Source organism: Electrona antarctica (assembly GCF_951216825.1).
Source record: "Electrona antarctica genome assembly, chromosome: 19".
Taxonomy (NCBI): Eukaryota; Metazoa; Chordata; class Actinopteri; order Myctophiformes; family Myctophidae; genus Electrona; species Electrona antarctica.
In genome coordinates this window covers 36,041,487-36,065,193 of record NC_136800.1, presented here as the reverse complement: position 1 = coordinate 36,065,193, position 23,707 = coordinate 36,041,487, and the positions used below count along the sequence as shown (strand labels likewise).

Here is a 23,707-nt window from a genome sequence, read left to right as displayed (position 1 = left end):
TAAGCCGTGCACAATGGTTTTCTACCCGGCATTGTATTGCCGTGCACAAATCAATCCGTTATATTATTTTTGACACATCATCATTTCCATGGCCCCTTTCTTTCACCTCTCAATGCCGAGCGCTGTGTGAGGGCAGAGGGGAGAGCTGTGGTGTCGGTGACCTTTTCACCTCGGGGGTGGGGGCGGGGGGTGTCGAGTGCCTTCTAAAAGGCCGCCCGAATCACATGACCACATTAGACACAAGCAGTTACACCGGTAAAGCTCAGACTTAATGACTCAATCCTAATTTACACTTAGGAGCCATAGCCTATATCCACTCACCAAAATAACTGATTTTCCAGCTAATGTTTTATAGCAGCAGTTGCGAAAGGTGCACAAAACCAGCACATTGCAGGCGGGCTATGTGAGCTGACAGAAATGTTTAGCATTTGAGGAAGGGAGCATCAAATTAAAATAATGTGACTGCTATTCAGAACCAGTTACAAAATGGAACCAGCTATCGACCCCAATCCTAGCCATCAAAAAAAGTTTAGTTGCATGGTTACAGACCTAACGGCACAACATTGATTCGTTTTGTATGAGTAGGCTGGGTGCAGAGGAAATATATTGAATAAAAACAGACCTCTGCTTTGCAAAACAAACATTCTCTCAAGAAAACAGAAGATTCACTTCGTTAGCTGAAATGCACCATCCTATACTTTCATAGATTTCCTGTAAGAACTGTTACATACATTACAATACATTTTTGAAGTAACTCAATTACTAGTGAATTCACCTCCTCCAAATATGCATCAAACTATAACTTTATTTCATTCTAACACCATACCCTGAAGAAGGCTGTTTTGTTGCCGAAACATTGGTAATCTAATAAAAAAAACTTTTTTTGCATCGTGACTACGAGCTGTGCGACCTCTCCTTCCCCTTTTTCAAGTTTGTCTCCTGTGGTCAGCAACTCCCCACTATGGGTGTGCGCTACTACCTCTGTTTATTTTAACACTAAGAAGCGTGAATTATTGAGACACATTGACACCAACACCTATTACAACGAGGGAAATAAAATGTTTATTTCACTTTGTTTTGTTTTTTTACATACTGTAAATAAAGGTCAGCAGTCCAGTGGGTGCTTTAATTAAGCCCACGTAGATCACGCATCATCACCAGTCTTTCTTCAACCAAAAGTGGCCCCACAGGGTTCACCCAATAACAATTAGGAATCAATGTATTGATTAAAACAAGTGAATCAACTGTAAATCTGATTCATAAAAGGTAACAATAAAACAAAAAAGAAAATAAGGTGTAACATTTCTTAGATGTCGTCACTCCCGGGCGTAAACCTTGTATGTCCAAAACCGTTACTTTTCAGGAAACGGAAAAAAGATCCTGTAGTTATTTAGTCACAAGCTCTTAATACTTTTCATTGATTAAATATTTATACAACCCAAATATACAACCCACAGACAGTCTTAACCCATTTAGACCTGAGGACGCATGTGTGTCATATTATAGCTTTAAACCCATTTTGGGCGGGAACCCCTTTTGGTGTTTTAACTAAGCATTATGTTATACAAGCTCATTATGTTATACAAGCTCATAGCGCGCCACCGAGTGGCGCGCTATGAACTTGTAGGTCTGCCATTTTTGAAAAATCGTAAAAATGCGGCACACATCTTTGAATATATATTCTTTCAGAGCGAACGTTTTTTTTATTTCGACGTCAGGCCTGAATGGGTTAACCGCTTTCAACCTGGTGGCCCTATAAAAAAAAGAAAAAGTGAAAATAGCAGATCTACAAGGCTCACAGTCCATCAGGATAGGCTGTGTTGTGAGCTTATAGATTGGCCATTTTTTGCTACTTTTGCACACCACTGTCATATGATGAAGTATAAAATAGGGCAACAAAAAGACGAAATATGGAGATACAAGGATTCCGACCGGACAGTGACGATGTGCTTGTTCCTCCTATCACCACGTGGACCCAAAAACATTTTTCCAGGTAGGCTAGAGTTAAACTTTGACTGAAGAGTCAGTTAAGTTCATGCTTTATCATTTGCCATCATTTACCCAACTCAGAGTCAGGAGGGGAGAGAATGGCTCATGGGAGCGTTTTAGACACTTTAAAGCAGTCAGATTTTTTACAAAAATCTCATCCAAGAAATTCATTGTGGGGAAATGGTCAAAATGCAGAGTGCCATTCTTTGTACAGCAGACACATTATTACAGTTTGTGAGCCACGTTTCAGGGGTCTAAGAACAGATCCCTTGGGGAGGGGGGGGCTCCGAAACGAGTAACTGCGCCGTGTCTGGACTTTGGACATCAAACCGAGCACCCATTTCAACAATCACTTTGTACTTAATTAAACAATGACAGACATACATGGAATGGAGAATCGGTAGAAAAACAAAATTGTGAAAACAGAATGTACAGTAACAAGCTTCAGAAAAGGCATAGTATCATAAAAAAAGATGAACAAAAAATAATCTGTATATATAATTTCTATGACAGCACATATTCCTATTCGTATATACTGTACCTTCTAAATCGTACCGGCAAGACAAATATTTTTGGTCCTGTGTGAACGTAGATTGTATGGATGGTGTGCATAGCTATAGCCAGTGCCCCAGCCTTGGGCATCATGTCGTGCTCTCTCAAAGCCCAGCTCTACACAGTAAATGCCTTCATTCACAGTTTGTCAGTATATCGACTCATCATTAGTGTTGGTTGGTTTCTTCTACTACAAATGTTCCCTCACTCTGGAGGGAACTGGGTCAGCAACCAGGAGCCTTCTCTGTTCAAGAGGTGTGTGTGTGTGTGCAACATCATCACAGGGAATCACCACCACATCCCTTTTGGCCAGAGGTCAAACCAGGCTGGATATTAACATTTAAAACATTATTTTATATATTTATATATATATATATATATGTATATACACATACATATACTACTATGTCTTCATTAAACAAAACATGAAAAAAATATATAGGTTAAGGTTTTTCTTATTTATTTTTGTTACTTTATTTCTTTAAAGGCTAGTGTTCCGTTTCCTCTGCCCTGTACAGATACAACGCTAATCCATATGGACCCTCACAATGACAAAATAAAATAAAAATAAACGGTCAATTCTGTCCAACTGTAATCTGGCTAGGAGCTAAGAAAGGCCTTGTCTATATTCTTAATGGTTGTCATATATACAAATAAAATATGCATTAAAAACAAAACAAAAAACAAAACAACATGGAGGAGAGAGAGAGAGAGAGAGAGAACATAATGGTTCACTTTTCATGGACTATCCCTCCCACCCATGTCCAGCAAACCAGCAAACCATGTCCAGCAAACATGGAAGAACCTGGTCACTTTGACAGCTACGTAATGCAGCAGGCCCCCCATACACACACACACACACACACACACACACACACACACACAGATGACCACATTGATATCAGTGCCGATCTTATATGATATACAAAAATAATTAAGAAAATGAAGGTAGGCTTAAGGACTAGTGGTTATAAATGGCAGAGTGTGAGATTGGTTTTGGCAAGTAAGCGTTCTACGGAGCGCGCTCACGGCTCTCGAACAGAAGGTCAATGTCGTTGGGTTGTTTTCTCATAACCATGCAGCTGAAGACACTGAGACACCATGGAACGTGTTGTCTGTGTGTGTGTTCTTGTGTTGAGTATTGTATAAGCATGTGCATTGGTTCCCTCACACACACTCCTCCGCAGACATCAGGAGCGGGTTGATGTACTCGAACCCTTCAAACTCAGACTGGTCAATCTTCTTCACCACATCACTGAAACGACAGAATATTGGTGTAAAATATTTACCTTCATTAGATTAACAACGTCACAAGAATGACTCAGAAGTTGAATCAGAAACTCACTCGTCATCTGGCGTGAGCTGGATTGGCTCATTGGTAAACTGGGCGTCAAAGTTGTCCAGTCCAAACTCCCCTGAGATGTTGGGCTTGAACGGAGGAACCACTTGCTTCTGCTCCATCTGAAGAAGAGAAAAACAACCAACCAACCATGAGATCCACTTAACCCATTTAGGCCTGACCTCAAAAATGTAAAAAAATATTCTAAATCCTCCAGTTTTCTGAAATAAATATTTTCATGATTTTTCAAAAATAGCAGAACTATAAGCTCGTAGCGCGCCACTCGGTGGCGCGCTATGAGCTTGTAGATCTGCTATTTTTCAATAGCTAAATTATAACACAATGTTAATGAATTAATAATGAAGTGCATTTTTATAGCGTGCTCAAAGCGCTTTACAACGGTTCATTCATTCATACATTGGGAGGTGAAGCGGCGAACAGTCGACGCCAGCGTCCTCACGTCCCTCATTCACACACCAACGGTGGCAAGCTCACACCGACCGACTCATTGGAGGCAATGTAGGGTTCAGTGTCTTGCCCAAGGACACTTCGACATGTGGACAGGAGGAGCCGGGATTCGAACCGCTGACCCAGGGATCATTGGACGACCTGCTCTACCTCCTGAGCCCAAAATGGGTTAACTAATGTCACTAAATATACATGACCACAGCCTAATCAGGAGCTGAACTTTCAGTTTGTTATAAAAACACAGATTGTTATTTGAACCCAGATTCAACTGCTCCTGTATTCGAGTCCACCAAACTGCTGCCGTAAAGGTCAACTTGCCTGGATGAATGTTTTCACAAGGATGTCAACTACTACATGAAAGAGGCTATGGCATTACCGTATGTGCATTAATTCATATTTATTAATTGGTGTACATCTACGGCAATGGCGCCAAGTGTGCTTAAATAAAAGGTGATATAGAGAAAATATTAAAGTAAAGTATTATTATTATTTAGGAGCCATTTCAAAACCCTGTCTAACGATCATCTCATAATTCAACTGTGTACAGTAGTAAGTAAATAGACTGTTTACTTCTGTCCCTCCATTTCCCATGACACCAGCAGCTGCTCTCCCTCTAGCCAGACTGGTGGAGTGAAGGAGCAGGTGTGTGTGTGTGTGTGTGTGTGTGTGTGTGTGTGTGTGTGTGTGTGTGTGTGTGTGTGTGTGTGTGTGTGTGTGTGAGTGAGTGAGTGAGTGAGTGAGACACACAGACAGACAGAGAGAGAGAGGAAGTGTAACTCGATCACTCCAGTTTGACCAATGGGTGGGTCCCTGCAGCCCAGACCAAACAGGGGAAAAGAAGTCATGGCAATATCCTGGTTGCCTTACATGCCCCGACGACCGTTATATCTCTGTCTGTCTTTTTTCCCACGGCACCGGCCAGCCAAGCCATGGACATACCGAGCCAAATTTAGTACGGCGCATGCATATGACAAACAGTCCACTGGTGACCAACACATAGAAGGGACAGACTGCAAACATCCATGGATGAATGGACACATCCATTGAGTGTATGTTAAACGTTTTCTCATGTTTCTCATGTAATTCATGAAACCGTTTGGGTGAATTAACACAATCCATGCCAGTACACTACAATAGAAACGCAGAACAGTGGCCAGCGTTTCTATTGTAAAATGTTTTGGAAAAAAGTAAGAAAAAAGTAAAAAGACGAAAAATTACGTCCTGGCACAGGGGGTTATAGTGCTTAAAACGTAACCTGTCGTTCCTTGGCTTGGGTTAACATTAGAGCAGTGGCGTATCCAGGAATTACGTTTTGGGCAGACAAGATGTGTTAATTGTCGTCTCCCGGCGCACAATCGTAGCACTAAAGGTTTTCAAAGAGATATACCTGCCAGACGAGTAGGATACAAAGGCTGAAAGGCATGCATTTACATTCCAATGGGTGTTTGAGGGTCGCGCTCTACCGCAACGGACAATCAGCTGTCCATTAATAGTTCTCAGATCTTGTTTTTGTCCTCTTTTTTTCTCCTTGTATGGATTTTGGCCAGACCAGAAATGGATTTGGACAGGCAGACGCCTGCCCTCGCCTTATTGTAGATACGCCTCTGCATTAGAGTTAGTGATATCACAGTTAGTTTTTGTAATAATAAACAAAACCTGATAATGAAGTGCCTATTTACTTATTTGTAACAAGTGGAGTATTTGAATAGCACTAGACTATTGATCATAATCTTTTGCCACCCGCTCAATAAGAGGGTTTTGTGTGGGTGAATTACAAAACGCCTAAACTGGAGATACCTAGGTTTGCTACCAGCCATCAAAAGTGCAGTATTTCCAGAATATGCATAATCTTTTGAGATGTTTCTGTTTTACTGTCCAGCTTTTCAAACATTTGAAAAATATTACAGATTACTGCATTAGGAAAGTACAACATGTGGTTAAACTGTTAACCCCAACTTGATATATAAAATATGATTATTGTCTAAGTGCCATAACACTAAATGGTCACAAGCAGCAGTGCACTGTGGGATTCAACGTATTCATGCTAATTTGCTTTGTATATCTGTACTTGCCTGCAGAAGGATGAAATCAGCCCCTCAACGGCTTCTGTCAGAAATATGTGGAGGGGGTATTGGGCGGGGCTTTTCTTGCCACTCAAAGTGACTACTGGGTTGGGCTTGCTGGATGCATGGCGGGCCAACCCCTAGTCTGTCTGTCAGAAGCAGTTGAGGGCTGATCTCACCCCTGTGCTACTTGCCTGCATCTTTGAGCAAGTCTGTCCATCTGTGCAATATGCACAGATCTGTCTGTCCTTGCAACGGTCTGTCTGTCCAGGAATCTCTTGCCCGTCTCCGTCTGTCAAGTGCTTTCCTGTCTACCCACAACTTCCTATAGTGTCTTTCTTCCACCTGTCCATTTCTTTCCCATTGCAGTCTCTGTCTGCTTGCCTCAAGGACATTTGCCTAATAACACCCTGACAGACAGTGTTGCCAAGTCTCGTGAGAGAAATAAGCCAACAGACCTCCAAAAACAAGCAAAAATCTTGCAAGAAAAATAAGCCCAGAAATATGGCCATATATTAGGAAATATATATATTAGATGCATATATCATAATTACTATGTAGGTCTATGTTAATAAATTATGTTTTGGTTATTTATTATAATATTATACACATACTTGAGCCAGCTAGGGGCTTAATAAGTATACACCAGACCAATTCTGTCAATCAATGCGATTCACAGTCCTCCATAAACCTATGGGAACTTATAGTATATACAATTTTATACATCAAAGAAATGTTGGCTTGTTAGATTTGCCAAAGAAGCCATCGCGTTTTTAAAACAAGCCCCCCCCCCCCCCCCAAAAAAACACAACGTGGCATATTTACCCCCAAATCTGGAGGAAAAACAAGCCAAAAGTTGCAGAAAGAAGGGGACTTGGCAACACTGCCTATTGCCCAGAGGAGGGAGGGTCTGTTGAGGTTGTATGGGGGTGGGGCGGGTTCCTGTGTACTTAGATTTGAACTTCCGTCTGTCTAGTAACCAGTTTTCTTCACCTCACTCTCTCCGCGGATCAATATATGGATCCAGTTTGACCTATTTGACAAATGCATTTGTTTTCTTCATCAGAAGACTTTGCGGTGAATGCAAAACATGACGCACGTCTCGGCTGCAGCAACCCGGTTCAAATAAAAACAATAAGCGAGAGCGACACAGAGGGAGAACAATAAGAGTGTGATGATGACTCACAAGGTCCCAGTCGACATTCCGAAAGAACGGATGGCCCATGATGTCAGCGAAGCCTGTCTGAGGGTGGCAGCCCAGACGCTCTTTAGGGTCCTGTGGGAGAGAGAGAAAGAAAGAGAGGGTGAAGTAAGGGTGAGACACAGAAGTAAAGACTGGGGATTGGTGAGGGGTGTGAGAAAGAAGACTATAGTGGAGAGAGAAAGAGAGAAGAGAGAGACAAGAGGCAGAGGTGAGACAGAGGGGAATATATAGTAACAGGGTGAGAAAGAGGGGCAGTGAGCGATAAAGGAGTGGGAACTAGGTGAGGAGTGGTGAGAGGCCCACAGAGACAGACAGACAGACAGACGGGAGAGATGGTGGGGAAACAGGAGAGCGAGAGACGCTCGCAGACAACGGAAAAGCCAAAGTAACAATAATGGTGTCTCTCCTTTGGCTGTCTGACTCTGAACCCTGCTTACCTTGTTGAGGAATCCCTTGAGGACGCTGGCAGCCTTGACTGACAACGAGCGGGGGATTCGGATCTGTTTTTCCAATATTACTGCACAAGGGGTGACACACACACACACACACACACACACACACACACACACACACACACGGAACAGGGGTCAGATTGACAGATCCCCTGTGGCTTGGATGACAGCGGATGCCACAGACACCTCAGAGGTTGTTGTCGGGGGCTATGACCATGATGAAACACCATACTGTAACCATTTTACCCACACGTCATTTAAAGGCAAAACAAAAAGTGTGAAAAAGTGTGGTAGTGTTATAGTTTGAATCCATTAGAAAGTCAGCATGGAACCCGAGATATCTTTGCATTGCACAGCTACTATAAAAAGGGGAACAGTCCGACACTGTATTCATTATGCATAAATCAACAAATATTCACACGTTTCCCCCATAACGTGGTGAAGGCAAGGTAACATGAGACTAGGCAATTAGGCAGGCGTTGCATGGATCCAACTGCTAGCTCTTTTCCTCTCACACATTCATCACTTTAATCACTTAAACCTTATATACTTAATTTTCCGGGGTCCCCTGGGGTCTATACTTGGTCCCCTCTCTTTTTCCGCTCTAAACCAAAACAACGCGTTGCAACGCATCACGTTGTAGGACGGGAGTGGCTTACTGTCGGTATCAGCCGGTAACCTGCGGGAGTTACAATGCGCTAGCGGCTAGACCCCTGGGAGATGGAGTGCTGAGATGGAGTGCTATACCATTACCTATCATCACCCAGTACTTCTCACACAACCTTTCACACCCAAGCCGTGCTACTCATACGCTGAGTTGGCGGTGCCCGGTATCGAACCCATGAACTTGAAAGAGTTCTACCGACTGAGCTACTGGGGCTGGTAGATCTATTATTTTTGCTGAAAGTTTGCCTGTTATAAAATGTCCAGAATAGGGACACAAAGTAATGAAGTAAATTGTATTTACGTACATAGCATTTGTGAGGGAGCTCACAAAGTGCTTTGCATACAGTAGGATTAAAAAACGCATAAGGCATTAAAACAATTTAAAGGTTGAACAAAGGTTCGAGTGGTCAATGTTTTTTTTAGGGGGGTTACCTTGGAAGAGGTAGTCTTCTGTGTTCTGGTCGGGGTTGTCGGAGCTCCCTACGATGTCGAAGGGCGACCGGCCCGCCATCATCTCAAACATCAGCACACCCAGGGCCCACCAGTCCACACTGAAGCCTGAAGAGAGCGCACACCAATTACCATACGTATTCACCGTACACATAGTAGGCATGATGGGTGGAGCAACAGGACTCAAGATGTAGAGTCTAATAACACCATGTGCTGCCCTGTCCAATCTTTTAGCTATCGATAACAGGTTTCTATGCGTGCACGTTTTTGAATGAAGCAGAGCCACACTATACAGACTGATGTGATGTCTATGCTTCATTTGGCCAAATAGGCCAACATATTATAGTATAACCCAACATTCATGCTCTTATGTTTAATTATTATTACTACTAATTATTACTACTATACATACATGTACATACCGACAAACCTTGTTCTAAACTTGTTCTTTCTGTAAACTAGGAAGCTAATTTTTAGCTTGCCTACTGTCATTCAACCGTCATTCTAATTGTGAGTAAAAGACGTTTGCTTGTGCATTATTGCTATATCGCATAAGCGATGTCCATGATGTCTGTTGTAATCCTCACCATAGTCCTCGCCTCGGAGTATCTCGGGGGCTATGTAATTGGGGGTCCCGCAGAAAGTGCTGGTTGTATCGCCTGGCCTCAAACCCTCCTGTAATACACAACAACATTAACCCTGGCATCCCTACTTTGAACATTTTACAGGCTAAACATCTTTAAAACAAACAAACAATCACTTAAATAAATACATGAATAAATGAAGCAGATTTACTCATTACAATGCTATTCTCAGTATTCGGCATACAACTTCTTGTAATGGACAGTGGGGTGGGGGATGCAATCAAAGGAACAACATGCAAAATATAATGTCGGTATTCATGCACACAGACAGATAAACACAAACCTTGCACATGCCATAGTCTGTGAGTTTGATGTGTCCCTCGGACTCTAGCAACACGTTATCCAGTTTCAGATCTCGGTAGATGATCCCCCGCTCATGGAGGTAGTTGAGTGCCAGGCTAATTTCTGCCGAGTAGAATCTGATACGTTGGGGGAAGAATAACAAGACTATGAAAAACGACCTCGGGTGACATCTCATCCAAGTCCATGTTTAAAGTCTGAAGGAGACATTGCATTAGTGGTGCAACAGTTAAACAATCTAATTGATTAAATTAAATCAATCTTTTTTTAAACCGAACCGATTATAATTAATCAAGTATCATAAAAGAACCATGAAGTCCAACAGGGCTGCAACTATCAACCTGGCATCTCTATATTGTGCATGCCATTATAGGTGAAAATTGCTAACAATTTTCAAATGCTTCCGGCATACAGTCTGGAGGACGGAAGCTCTGGAAATGATCCAGGGATAAAGTGGATGTGATGCCTCCTCCCGGCTTTACAGTTGCGCTGTAATAATAGATGAAAATAATAGAAGCCTACATCTCTTGCTGCTTAGCAGAAATGGAAATTCGAAGAGAAAAAAAAAAGTTGTAAAGATATCTTTAAATATATTTTTGTGAATGGAAATGACAAACGGATGACAGCTTCCGTTCTCGGCTTTCAGGATGTGTAGTTCATTCGGAGATTGTGGAATAGTTGTCTGGCTACGTGAGACAATTGCAAGCCTATATCTCATGTGTCTACCTGGCGTGTTCTTCTGGAAGCTTCCGTTGTCTCTGCATGTGGAACATCAGATCTCCGCCGTTCACATACTCGATTACAAAGAAGAGTCTGTGGGATGAACAGAATGCAATAAGGATTAGTTTTAGATGGAAAATTGGTATTTATTAGACCAGTTCCTGTTACTCTTTTTATATTATGCAGTTACAGCCAGGTTTGACTGACAGTGGGTGAATAAGCTTTCTGGTACCCTTCTGAACCCATTAGCTATAAAAGAATAAGATAATTAAAAGGCTACTTTCAATCCAGTAAATCATTATGTGAACAATGCCAGTAGTGAGGTGGTTGTATTTCATGAAAGGGCAGCGCAATTACAGATATGGGCTTTTAAGTCTAATAGAAATAATTAGTGATGGATTCTAGATGGTGTTTGCTTGTACTTTGATTGACAACAAGCAACGACTGATTGAAATTGAGTTTGTGTGCTTTATGTACAGACATTGTTTGGACGTTTATGTATTGGTGTTCACAGACTATACTGTTTTTGTCTGACACCCCCCCCCAGGGAACCACAATTACCTTTATTAAAGTTATATCGTCATTGATTTATAATGTACATATGTATTACTATATATATATATACTGCAGGGTGGGTATTATGAATCTTTAAATTATTGAATCAAGAAAATCAATTACACTAATTGGTCATTCCTATGAAAGAAATAGTCTTCATCACATTTTCCATCAGAAATTCCATTCTTTGAAAATTTCAGACCATAATTAAGTAAAAGTAGTAGCATGATTGTCAACTAGAGCGGTCAAATAATTTAACCTAGTGGAAGAAAAAGTGGAAGAAAAACATTGATGTTCTGAATGATCACCTCAATCTGAGCCTCAATTCAAAGAAAAACGCTGCTAAAGATCATCGCTAAGATTAGTGTGGACGGAGGGAAAATATTGAATGATATTGAATACCGGCGATTCTGGATGTATTATAACCTCTTATATCATCCAATCTCGTCCTAGGCGAACTGTGATTTCTTCTAAATCTCGTCCAATCTCGTCTTTAGCAGAGAAATAGTTTAATGTGCATCATTTTCTATACACATTTTAAGGCCGAAATTCTAATGTACTTCCTGAGCACAGCCCTATTGTCAACTAAGTGATATAATATGTCATTAAGTAATGTTATCTTGTGTGTGAATCCGCCAACACTGAAAATGAATTTTCCTTTTTCAAACGCCCATCCTCCATGTATAGACAAGACACTCTGTATAAGGTATATGTTCTCACCTGCTCTCTGTCTGGAAACAGGAATGTAGGCCCACCAGGAAGGGATGATTGGACGCCTGCTCAAACACATGCTTTTCTGTTTGGACCCAATCAATGTCCTGAAATAGGCAGAGAGAGAGAGAGAGAGAGAGAGAGAGAGAGAGAGAGAGAGAGAGAGAGAGAGAGAGAGAGAGAGATAGAGAGAGAGAGACACACACACACACACACACACACACATGTGTCAATCTACAGTCATTCTGACATAGTATCCTTGAACTTGAGAATGCAGAATAAGCAGGTTGCTCGATCGACCATCTTATGAGACCGGAGACCTGCTCCTCCGGTGTAATGGTTAGTGGTGGGCTGGTGGCTAGTGAAAATGGCCGAGCGGGTAGATGGAAAAGGTAGAGGCGGGCTTTCTATTGACAGGAGGATGATAATATGTCTGGACACAGATGCTGCCCACGCTCACAGGCCTGGGACGGCCAGAACACTTGAGCATCGATCGAGCGCCCTTGTCAATTCGTCAATCACGCTAAGTGCATCTAATCAAGGCTAACTACTCGCGTTGCCACAGGCTGTGTTGCTACATGTGTACGTGGAGATCAATTTTTGATGACATGTTGGTTATCTGGGCCTTCTCAGGAGGAGTGATGGATCTGAAGAGGTCTGTCAATTTGGCTGAAAGTGTTTCAGATGACGCACGTGAGATGGCTGTTCAATCACAAGTCATTGTGGGTTAACGATTCCAACCGACTGCTCTAATTGCGCTCTAATTATACGGAAGGCAGATAACTTCACTATGAACTAACCTTCACCCTCAACAAATGGGACAGATCAAAAAAGATAAGATCTGTTATAATAAATGATGGCATAATGACAACATTCTCATACTCTTGTAGACATAATGACAACATGCCCATACTGGAAAAGGACCGGAATAAAACAGAGTTGTAGATTAGGAGTCCAAAGTCTTTGTTCGATTTGAAAACATCCGTCATAAAGTTTAGTAATAATATGGCTAGACTGGGTTCATTTGAAGGGCTTGTCCAAAACTGTTACGTTTAAGGATTCAAATACAAAACAAACAAAGCCGTTTTTGTAGATGTGCTATTTTGGAAAAATCGCAAAAATGTGTGCTTTTTTTTGGGTAATCTTTGCTTCTGGAGGTCCCTGGCACAAATTATTTTTTGACATGGGGTCTGCAGCCAAAACACATTATTTTCAATGGACCTATCCCACACCAACGGCCTCAGACACGTACGTTCACGCCTCGCCCGGCACTCCAATGTGGCACTCCAATGTACCTCGCGGTGAAAAATGTTTGTTTGTACTACAAATTGGCAGCCGCGTACTTTTGATGCTTATGGGCGGCACTTCACGCGTGTTGCCCTAAATACATATGTTGTGGGGTCCGTGACATGAAACAGTTTGAGAATCACTGCACTACAGTGCTAGATTACCTCGTCATCGTTCACCAGTTCCTTCTTTACAACCTTCATGGCGTAGATGCGCTCCGTCTTCTTCAGCCGTACCAGCAGCACCTTGGCGTAGCTGCCCCTGCCGATCACTCTCAGCAGGTCAAAGTCCACTAGGCCCAGACTGGACGCCGACTTCCCCGTGTCTCTACTGCTCCGTGCCTGATGGGTGGGTGGGTAGATGGATGGATGGTTGGAAGGGAAGGAATGAAATGGAAAAGCTTGTAAGATTAGCAAAGCATTATGAGACAATACCACCATGTAAGATCAAGAGCGATGTCCATCACATACACAGACAGACGCACACTGATCTCAGCGCCAATTTATTATGTCATTTTATCTGGCTATCGACCCGTCTGAGGATGAGTTCCTCCTTGAGAGGTTGATGGGCCGAAACGCAGGTGCAATAAACTGGTGCTTTGCTAGTGTGTGTGTGTGTGTGGGTGAATTGAATTGAATTGTGTGTGTGTGTGTGGGTACGTGTGTGTGGGTACGTGTGTGTGTGTGTGTGTGTGTGTGTGTGTGTAGGGTTCTCCATCTTTTGGAAGCTGTGAACTTGCTGCTTCAAATTATTTCCCCCCAGCAGCACAACGAAAATAGCAAACCTACAAGCTCACAAAGTGGCACATCCGTTGCGTTGTTCTTGCTTGTAGGTGACTATTTTCGGCATGCGACACCGCCTGTACACCGCCTGTACACCGCCTGTACACAGTACGAATGGAGTAAGTCTCACACACACAGGATCTCCATAAATGTTCATCATGCAGGCTCTGATTACAGATCTGCTTCTCTGTCAGTCTTCCCCGTTCTCTCCTGCCTGCATATAAATAGATAGTTTTCCCATCTATCCATGTGACCCTCACACCCCCTCACATCTATCCTCGGAGCATTCATGGACCATGGAGATAAGATCCTTTGGACCGGTCCTTATCTCAGTCCATCTCTGTGTCCAACTCCATCTGTTCTTTATCCGTCTTCAAACCTCCCCCTCTCTCTATCCTCAACACCCCACATTGCACGGGCTGTTAATCAGCCCCTGGTGTTAAAAGCTGTGATAAAAGGTTACTTTATTTGCTCCGGCAAAGGAAATCAATATCCACACTGCTGCAAGGGTGCCGACGTCTGCATGCTCTCTATATCACATGCACGCGCACGCTCCTAGCTAACCGATGATAACACACAGGCACACAAAAGGTAACACTATCCCCAGTGTCCGCTCTGTCACGGCGTCCTCCAGCATACGCGTGCGTGCACAGCAATAGCGCGTGCGCGTTACACGCACATTGTGGACCACACATCCACGAGATAAATGCACACCGTAGGTACATCGATATAATTTGGTCGGCAGTTATTGACCTATGAAAGATATATCAGTATCTGCCTACGTGTTGTCTGATATGTGTATGTGCCTAAATTGAAGGGGTAACCCTTTATAAAATATAACTTTTTAAATGGCTATTTATAATGATATGGACTCGTTCTCAGTCATGGCGACTCAACTTTCATCCATTATATAATACATACAGTATACTGTATACATTTAAATGCTCCAAAATTCCAGTAACAGTTGGGCACACACACACATACACACACCCCTACCTCCTTCTCTTCCCCATCGTAAGTTAAGCTCTCCCTCGAGTCTTTATTCTGGGGACCTGTAAGAGAGAGACATGAGAAAGAGATGGAGAGGAGGAAGTGACAGACAGAGGAGAGGAGAGAGGAGGCAGGGAGCAGAAATGTGAGACAGTAGGTAGGGCAGGTGAGAGACAAGCATGTTTTAATTTGTGACACGCCACTGTCACAGCATCACCAGAGCTGCAATATACTGTACTGTACTGTATGTGCGATTGTAATGAGGGAATCCGAGTTTCACTGTAGAATAGATGGTAAAAGAGGTAGTGGAAACAGTGGAAACCGTAACCATTAACCCATTCAGGCCTGACGTCGAAATGAAAAAAAAAAAGTTTTCTAAATTTGAGGCACATTTTAACGATTTTTCAAAAATAGCAGACCTACAAGTTCATAGCGCGCCACTCGATGAGCTTGTAGATCTGCTATTTTTCAATAGCTAAATTATAACATAACGTATGTAACCACCAAAAGGGGTTCCCGCTCAAAATGGGTTAACCAAATAAAAGAAAGAGCCAAATCTGCGTTTGTATACATTGTACAATCTATACACTCCTAGTTAGTGTTTCTGGGTTGATGTACACTGTACAGCAACTAGGCATACTATTTGTGACAATGGTCAAAAGAAGAAATCAGTGATTTCAGGCATAAAGAGAGACTGCTGGCTAGTCAGTTAGTGGTTAGCAGTATCTCTGAAAGGCCTGCATACATTTACTAGTGTTGAAAATGTAAACCGCCTCAACAAACAATAGCAGCACGGTCACTAAAGCCCTCTCATTCCACTCAGCCACCTGACTGGACTTAACTAATCTGTCTGGCGGTGGAGACTTAAGTGCAGCCAATCAACTTGTGGTCTCGATGGCTAAACACTAGATGGATGCCGACATGTATTTAGTTGAGGTCAGCCCGTTTGTTCCATAAAGATCAGTCGATCACAAGCTGTGGCCAGGGAGCTAAAGTAGTTTTAGAAAAAAACAAACACATTGGTGCACAGGCTGCCTGATTTGTGTGAACAGGTTTGTGTGTGGGAGTGAGACACAGACAGACTGATCATAGGGACAATGAAAAAATGCGAGAATGGTGTGTGTGTGTGTGTGTGTGTGTGTGTGTGTGTGTGTGTGTGTGCGCGCGCCAAGATTTTAGCATTTCTCGTTCATTTTTATTTAATTTTTTACTTTGTATTCAATTTCAGCTTAGATAGCTGATAGTTTATTTTTATTTTTAGTATAGTTTTTAATTTGTTTTGGTGTAATTTTACTTTTGTAATAGTGTATTAGTCAGGGGTGACAGCAAAAGGTAAACAACAACATATTCACAGTTTAAACAGACAGCTAAAATTCCAAAGATTTCCATCCACAATCCTAGGTAAGAAATAAAAGAAGGGTTGAAAACCTTGTGTGTGTGTGTTATGTTTTACCTGGCTGGTCAGTGTGGTCTAATTGAGTGGATCCTGGGCCGGGCATTATAGGTTCCTGGACAACAAAACACAGGGATACTAAGATACCACACATCATTGCAACCTACATATGGAACACTTCATCAACATATTTACATTTAACCAATTAAGCCCCATATACAGTACTTAATTGTAAGACTAATAGCAAAAAATAGCAGATTTACCACACTGACAACCTCATGATATGTTAACTTGTGAGCTTATTATGCCAACAGTTTAATAGTCATTAAAGTGTCATGTCAATTAATGTAATGAATTAATTCATGTTCCCAGTATTGTTGTAGTGACCTAATAAAGCAGCCTAGTTTTCTACTGCCACCCTGTGATTAAACTGTATTCTCTGACGTGTCCAAGTGTCATAAAAAACTATAGACAGAGTTTCAACTCTATGTGACTGTGCAGACCAACACCAAAGAAGTAACCTGCCCAATTCCCAAAACATATAATGAGAATTACACACACTGTTATACTCATTTCAGCAGCGGGCCGAAATGCACCACATCACGACGCGTTGTGAGTGATCTTATAGATCAGGGGTCGTCAACTAGAAATGCTGAAGGTCCACTAATAATTTTTGAAAAAGACTAAGGTCCGGTCCCATGAGCGCGGCGCGGGCCACGCAGCGGCCAGCGGAGAGCGGGGCTCTATATTTTTTAGTACAGTCACACCAAGGCAAGCTTATACAAATCGGATCCCCTCCCAACCAACCAATACTGGGGTGCAGAGTATGGAAATAAACTGTTTCACAAATATTCCCCTCCAAAAATTCACAGCAAATGAGGTATTGTGTTGAGGCACAAAGAACACTTTTATTTTGTCAAGTTTTCTTTTGCCCAGGGTCCACAGAGAGGTGGTCCGCGGTCCGGTCGTGGACCGCGGTCCACCTATTGAGGACCCCTGTTATAGATCTACTATATTCTGCCATTTTTTTAAATGTATTCACACTATTCAACATGTAAATGATTATGACGATCTATGCAAATATAATTGTGATTATCTCAAATAGACCTCTATGTAATAATTGTGACAGAGAGTCCTACGATTACATGCAAATCTTTGCATGGGACTCAAATTACGACATCATCATCATCACTCACCTGTATCATCTGTCTGCCACACTCCACTGTGACCAGTTTGTGGCACTTCTTGTGGACCAGCAGTTTGCAGTTGATGCATTTGTATCCCTGTCGTCCCAGACCCCAGATCCTGTCTGTACAGATGGCACAGTGGGCCCGCTGCTCAGGACAAAAATCAACATGAGATCATTTAAGTCACGCTGGCACCTACAGTACACTGAATGTGTTGCATTGCTTTTTAAACGCATTGAAGACCTGAGGCCGATTTTACAAATGCCTTCTGTTCCAAAATAGCAGATGTACAAGCTCGCAGCATGGCAGGAAGTGACACGCTGTGAGCTTGTATATCTGCTGTTTTTGTATAGCCAACACTAAAGTAGGATTTTTAGCCGATCTACAAGCTTACAAATGTTGTGAATCTTGTGATACATTTTTAAATGGGAATCCGCGGTCAAATGCATATTAGTTTGGGGTGCTCGTCGTGAAAATGTTTGATAAATTATGAGCACTCTGTGAAAATTCAGTGGAAATAGTACAAACTCAGTGAACGTACAATTGTTACCTAGTTACCATCCAACACGACTACCTCTGGTACATTGGACCACGGCTCCGCTCCCGCTCAAGCACTCACCCCTCATCAGCAAGCATACTGAGCTATTATCATACATTCTGTTAATGTCACCTACTAGCTAAATATAAACCTGTGAGTTCTAGGTCTGGCATCTCTAGAGTTGTCCTCCTACACTTCACACAATGTCCAACTACTGCAATAAAGCACATGCTGTATGCCCAGATTTCCCACGTAGTGTCAGTAGCTGTTGAATACCCTATACAGAAATTATATAGTTTACCCCCCCCCCCCCTCCAATGGGGTGAATGGAAAAAAAGAACCTGTGTTCCAATGGATCCACTCACTGTATTATTATTTAGTCACAAGCTCTTGTTACTAGTATAGCACTTTTCATTGGTTCAATATTTATAAAACTCACAAGACACACTCCACTTGCAGAATCTTCCAAAGATAGCAATAATAGCCGATGTACAATCTCACAACACGTCAAGATGTGACGCATTGTGAGCTTGTAGATCTAGAATTTTGGCTACTTAACTTTCGTGCATGACGGTTTAAGACAAAGTATGGCATTAATTTACGAAAAGCAAAGCTAACCAACAGCAACACTATACTGTGTTCTTATTTTAATGACCAACCAGTTCCCTACTGTACGGTTGTACAGCTAATAACACTATGCCTTGCAAAGCAGGGCAAACCTCGTTAGCCACTTAAAAGCTATACTATACTTAGTTCCAGTTTAGATCGGAGTCCCCCAGGGGTCTATAACTAGGGCCCTTACTTTTTTTTCCCTCTATACCAAATCTCGTCTGCGAAAATAAACTATCTACAAGCTCACAAAGCGGCGCAATGCGAGCTTGTAGTTTGACTCTTATTTTCAGAATGTTTAACCCATTTTGGGCGGGAACCCCTTTTGGTGTTAGCATTATGTTATGCTTTAGCTATTGAAAAATAGCAGATCTACAAGCTCATAGCGCGCCACCGAGTGGCGCGCTACGAGCTTGTAGGTCTGCTATTTTTTTTTTAATCGAAGAACGACTGACATAGAAACATAGAATCTGACCTCAGGTCAAAATGGGTTAAGCTCAGAATATGGATGATAGGATTCAAGTGTTGAAGTTGCCTGCAGTGCGCCGCTAAGCATGATTCTTCTGTTCAGCCACAGAAGCTAAGAGGGATGATAGCACAGTTGGGGAGCAAGTGGGAAGTGGCAGCATTTTGACCTGAGATCAGATTCTAAAAATGTCTGTTTGAAAATGACAGTTTTCTGAAAAAGCTATGTTTCTATGTCAGTCGTTCTTCGATTTTTCAAAAATAGCAGACCTACAAGCTCATAGCGCGCCACTCGGTGGCGCGCTATGAGCTTGTAGATCTGCTATTTTTTTAAACATAATGCTAACACCAAAAGGGGTTCCCGCCCAAAATGGGTTAACTGAAAATACTGAATATTGATTGAAACTGATATTTAGAACAAACTAAATTATAACCGAATAATCAAGAAGCTTTTTTATATAGATTTTATATAAACGAAAACATTTGAATAGATTTTTTTAATTTAAATTGATTAGTCTGATTAACCACAGTTTAATTTTATACTTCATTCTGTAACAGTGGTGTGAAAAAACTAGCGAAAATAGCCGATCTACATCCTCACAACGGTTCGCATCTGAGCTTATAGATCTGCTATTTTTACAGTCATTCATTACTTGTAATTGAGGGAAACATTTGAAACAATTGTGGTATTATTGATCAGAGTCTCATATGGCCCAGCCCTACCAGACGGTTTAAAAAAGGCAGCGAGAGAAGGACAGCTTTAACCCATTCTGTGCGGGAACCCCTTTCGGTGTTTTAAACATTATGTTATAATTTAGCTATTGAAAAATAGCAGATCTACAAGCTCGTAGCGCGCCACCGAGTGGCGCGCTACGAGCTTGTAGGTCTGCTGTTTTTGAAAAATCATGAAAATGTAGTGCAAATCTTTGAATATATATTCTTTTAGAGCGAACGTTTTTAACTCAAATCTTTGCTTCTTGGGAGGGTCCCAGGAACAACATATTTTCAGGTGGGGGTCGGTGGTCAACTACATATATTTTTGGGGGTCCTTGACATGAAAATGAGAACTACTGACATAGAAACATGGGTTTTTCAGAAAACTGTCATGATTTAGAAGACATTTGTAGAATCTTTTCTCAGTTAGGTTGTGACTCTCACCCTGTTGAAGCGCTTGGCCTGGAACGCGTGGAAACCCATAGAAACCCATAGAAACATAGAAACTCACCCTGTTGAAGCGCTTGGCCTGGAAGGCGTGGCCACTGGCGTAGTACAGCTTCCTCCAGCGGCGGGCTCCACGCCGGTATATTGACTCTGTGCACAGAGGAGTACGTTAAATTCATCGCCACCAGGGGGCGCCAAAAGGCCCAGACCGCCACCATATATCTTTTATTTTATTTTATATATATATATATATTTTTTTAAAGTATTTTTTACCATGTTATAAAACACGAAAAACACGTCCTTGGTGCTCCAGGACATCATGAAAAAGAAGTTAAATAAGTCCTTGGCGACCATTGAGTTAAGGCAGGGGTATATATATATATATATATAATTATTATTATTATTATTTTGCAACTGAATGCCTGGAAAATGGAAATTAAGAGTTTACATAGTACACAGTGCATGCATGATTACATCTGGTTTCAGTATTTATTTATGATGTATTTTCTCTATTATTAAAGGTATTGTAGAGGTCAATTTGTAATTGTATTGGGGGTGGGGAGGGGGTCGGGGCGGGGGTCACGAGACATGGCCAAAGCATTTTTTGGGGGTCCCCAGCCAAAAGCGTTGAGAAACCCTGCGTTCAGGCACCGCCTTTCTCTAAGCAACTGTGCATACAGTGGTGGAAAGAAACCAAGTACTGTACAGATCCAAATAGTGTACTTTTAAACGGAACACAACCACCCTAAAGACTAATCATTGTGTATATTCCTGCACTATACCTGCATCCAGTGATCTTGGTACAATATAGAAATTTATCTATTGAAGATTCTGACGTTCAAATGTACATATTTTTTGTTTTGATTGTATTGCTGTATTGTTGTATTGTGCTTTCTGCTTTGGCAATGTAAACGTATGTTTTCTCATGCCAATAAAGCCCTTTGAATTGAATTGAATTGAATTTGACAGCTTTAGTTACTAGTTAGTTTGTAGAGTTGGATTATTAGTACTAAAACATAGATTACCCACTTCAGGACTATATTCATTTTGGCCATTTGAAAATAGCCGATCAACAAGCTCACAATGCGGTGCGATACATTGTGAGCTTCTACTTGAAACAGAGTATTTCTATATGGCACTGTTGACACAGTATAAAATGTGAGTACTTTTTCCACCACCGTTACGTGTGTGTGTGTGTGTGTGTGTGTGTGTGCGTGTGTGTGTGTGCATGCGCGTGTGTGTGTGTGTGTGTGCGTGCGTGCGTGCGTGCGTGCGTGCGTGCGTGCGTCTTGCATCATATACTGTACAGCGTACATGGTGATGTGCGCATGATGAAATGTAAGAACACCAGACTCATACAGCATAAAGCAGTGATTCTCAACCAGTGGTCTGGGGACCACCAGTGGTCCTTGAGGGACTCAAACGTTAAAAGATCATTGTTAAATATCTGCATTACTTAATTTACAAGAAGTCTACACAATTAAGAGAATGTAGAATAATTGTTATTTGGATGAATGTTTGTCGTTATCTCTCGTAACGGTACGTACCACATCAATTAATTCAGCATGGCATGGTGGATAAAATCTTATCCGACAATAACAAAATATAAAAGTCTTGGGTCTGGGTATATTTCATCAAATGGTGGTCCGGTCCGTGGCTCAAATGCAGAATAAACAATGGACCTTGATGTGAAAAGGGTTGAAAACCACTGGCATAAAGCAGAACTAAAGAAGCAGTAGATAGAGAGATAGATAGATAGATAGATAGATAGATAGATAGATAGATAGATAGATAGATAGATAGATAGGCGTGCAACTTACTGTCCTCTCCTTGACAAGGCATGCCTGGTTTCTCTGGTACACACGGGAAAACTAAGAGAAGGAACAAGTAAAAAGACTGTGTTTACGGTTGGATTCTGCTGAAGACTAGGGATTAAAGCAAGACTGAAATGTTCCGTTTGGCCAAGTCCCAATCTGTGATTCATTAAATAGCATGAAAGGAGCACCCCACTAGGTTGCCGTTTTCCAAACAATTACAATATGCAGAATTATGATGCTTTGGTATTACTTTACTGTTCTAAACTTATGTTCCTGCTGTTCTACGTACTGCCAACCAGTTGAATAAATCGCAGGTTGATGAGGCTTTGTTTTTATGAAATATACAAGACCAATAGGGGTTTATAGAAGATGCTCTTGAACATGTTTTCTAATGCTTATTCGACCAATTCAAATACTCTTTGATCTTGAATTAAAATATCTATTGTCACTGTAGGGCTGGACATTACCAGCCACATGGTGCAGAGAAGCAGTGTTAAAAGTTAAAAGCCAAGAGAAAGACATGCTAGGAATCCAAATGACTCAAATCAGCGGGCAGTCAGGCGGAGAGAGGTTTAATCCATATAAGGCCAACTGGTTCTCTTGACAGCATCCTAGACTCCATGCGTCTCTCTTCCTGCCGTCACACCAGGAATCATAAATACCTAATGCCGCTAGCAGAACCCGACATGATTTGCTCATCATGTTTTCATGATGGCGTGCTTGTGTGTAAAAGACACAAAAGAGATAAGAGACAGAAAAGGAAGTGAAAGATACCAAAACTAGATAAAGTGCCCCTCGGGGCACAGGTGTCCACCAGGGCAGGTCAGGTTGTGGCCTCCTGGTGGCGCTATAATAGGCCAATGTGAAAAGGGTGCCATTTCTTCTTACGCCTTGGATGGCAATTGGATGATTTGAGGCATTTTGTTCCAACCTGTTGGTGGCGCTATAACAGGCCAATGTGAAAAGGGTGGGATATATTTCTCAGCCTAGTAGGAAAGTCTGTGAAAGATTTCACGTAAATTGCACGCTACGTTCATGATTTGAGGCTTTTTGTTCAAAACGGGCCAATCCTGCAAACTTTGAAAGCCAATGTTAGCCAATTAGGATGGAATATTAAATATCGGACAAATCCGTCTTGAACACATGACTATAGAGATAGTGTGTAACGATTAGCGGGATTTTTGGACAGAATCTGGAGGAGTAATATCAAAAAACGTGTTTTTCAAAAGTCGGCCTCCTGGTGGCGCTATAATAGGCCGTTCTGGAAAATTTGGGACAGAGGTTCATCGTTGGCATCCAGGGAGTGTGTGTGCAAAATTTGGCATCCAACAGGTTAACAGTGCCAGAGATTAGCTGTACACAGAC

General features: G+C 41.8%; 1 protein-coding gene across 3 annotated transcripts in view; it reads right to left on the bottom strand.

The window, feature by feature from the left end:
• Nucleotides 1-1,046: 1,046 nt before the first annotated feature.
• The window catches only part of prkci (protein kinase C, iota), a 48,577-nt gene continuing 25,916 nt past the window's right edge, over nt 1,047-23,707 (bottom strand). The window contains exons 4-19 of one of the 3 annotated variants that reach the window (XR_013792382.1): nt 22,346-22,396; nt 20,590-20,675; nt 17,762-17,899; nt 16,626-16,680; nt 15,179-15,234; nt 13,565-13,741; nt 12,123-12,220; nt 10,854-10,940; nt 10,111-10,246; nt 9,771-9,858; nt 9,166-9,291; nt 8,053-8,132; nt 7,598-7,687; nt 3,887-4,002; nt 1,745-3,796; nt 1,047-1,478 (exon numbers count right to left, since the gene is read on the bottom strand). Coding sequence is in view for 2 of the 3 variants with exons in the window: in XM_079529517.1 (XP_079385643.1) it covers nt 3,709-3,796; nt 3,887-4,002; nt 7,598-7,687; nt 8,053-8,132; nt 9,166-9,291; nt 9,771-9,858; nt 10,111-10,246; nt 10,854-10,940; nt 12,123-12,220; nt 13,565-13,741; nt 15,179-15,234; nt 16,626-16,680; nt 17,762-17,899; nt 20,590-20,675; nt 22,346-22,396 (1,472 nt within the window). In the remaining variant the exon portion in view is untranslated. Of the gene's footprint in view, nt 3,797-3,886; nt 4,003-7,597; nt 7,688-8,052; nt 8,133-9,165; nt 9,292-9,770; nt 9,859-10,110; nt 10,247-10,853; nt 10,941-12,122; nt 12,221-13,564; nt 13,742-15,178; nt 15,235-16,625; nt 16,681-17,761; nt 17,900-20,522; nt 20,542-20,589; nt 20,676-22,345; nt 22,397-23,707 lie in introns of those variants that run through there. The other 2 variants (XM_079529517.1, XM_079529518.1) reach the window with 2 other exon arrangements.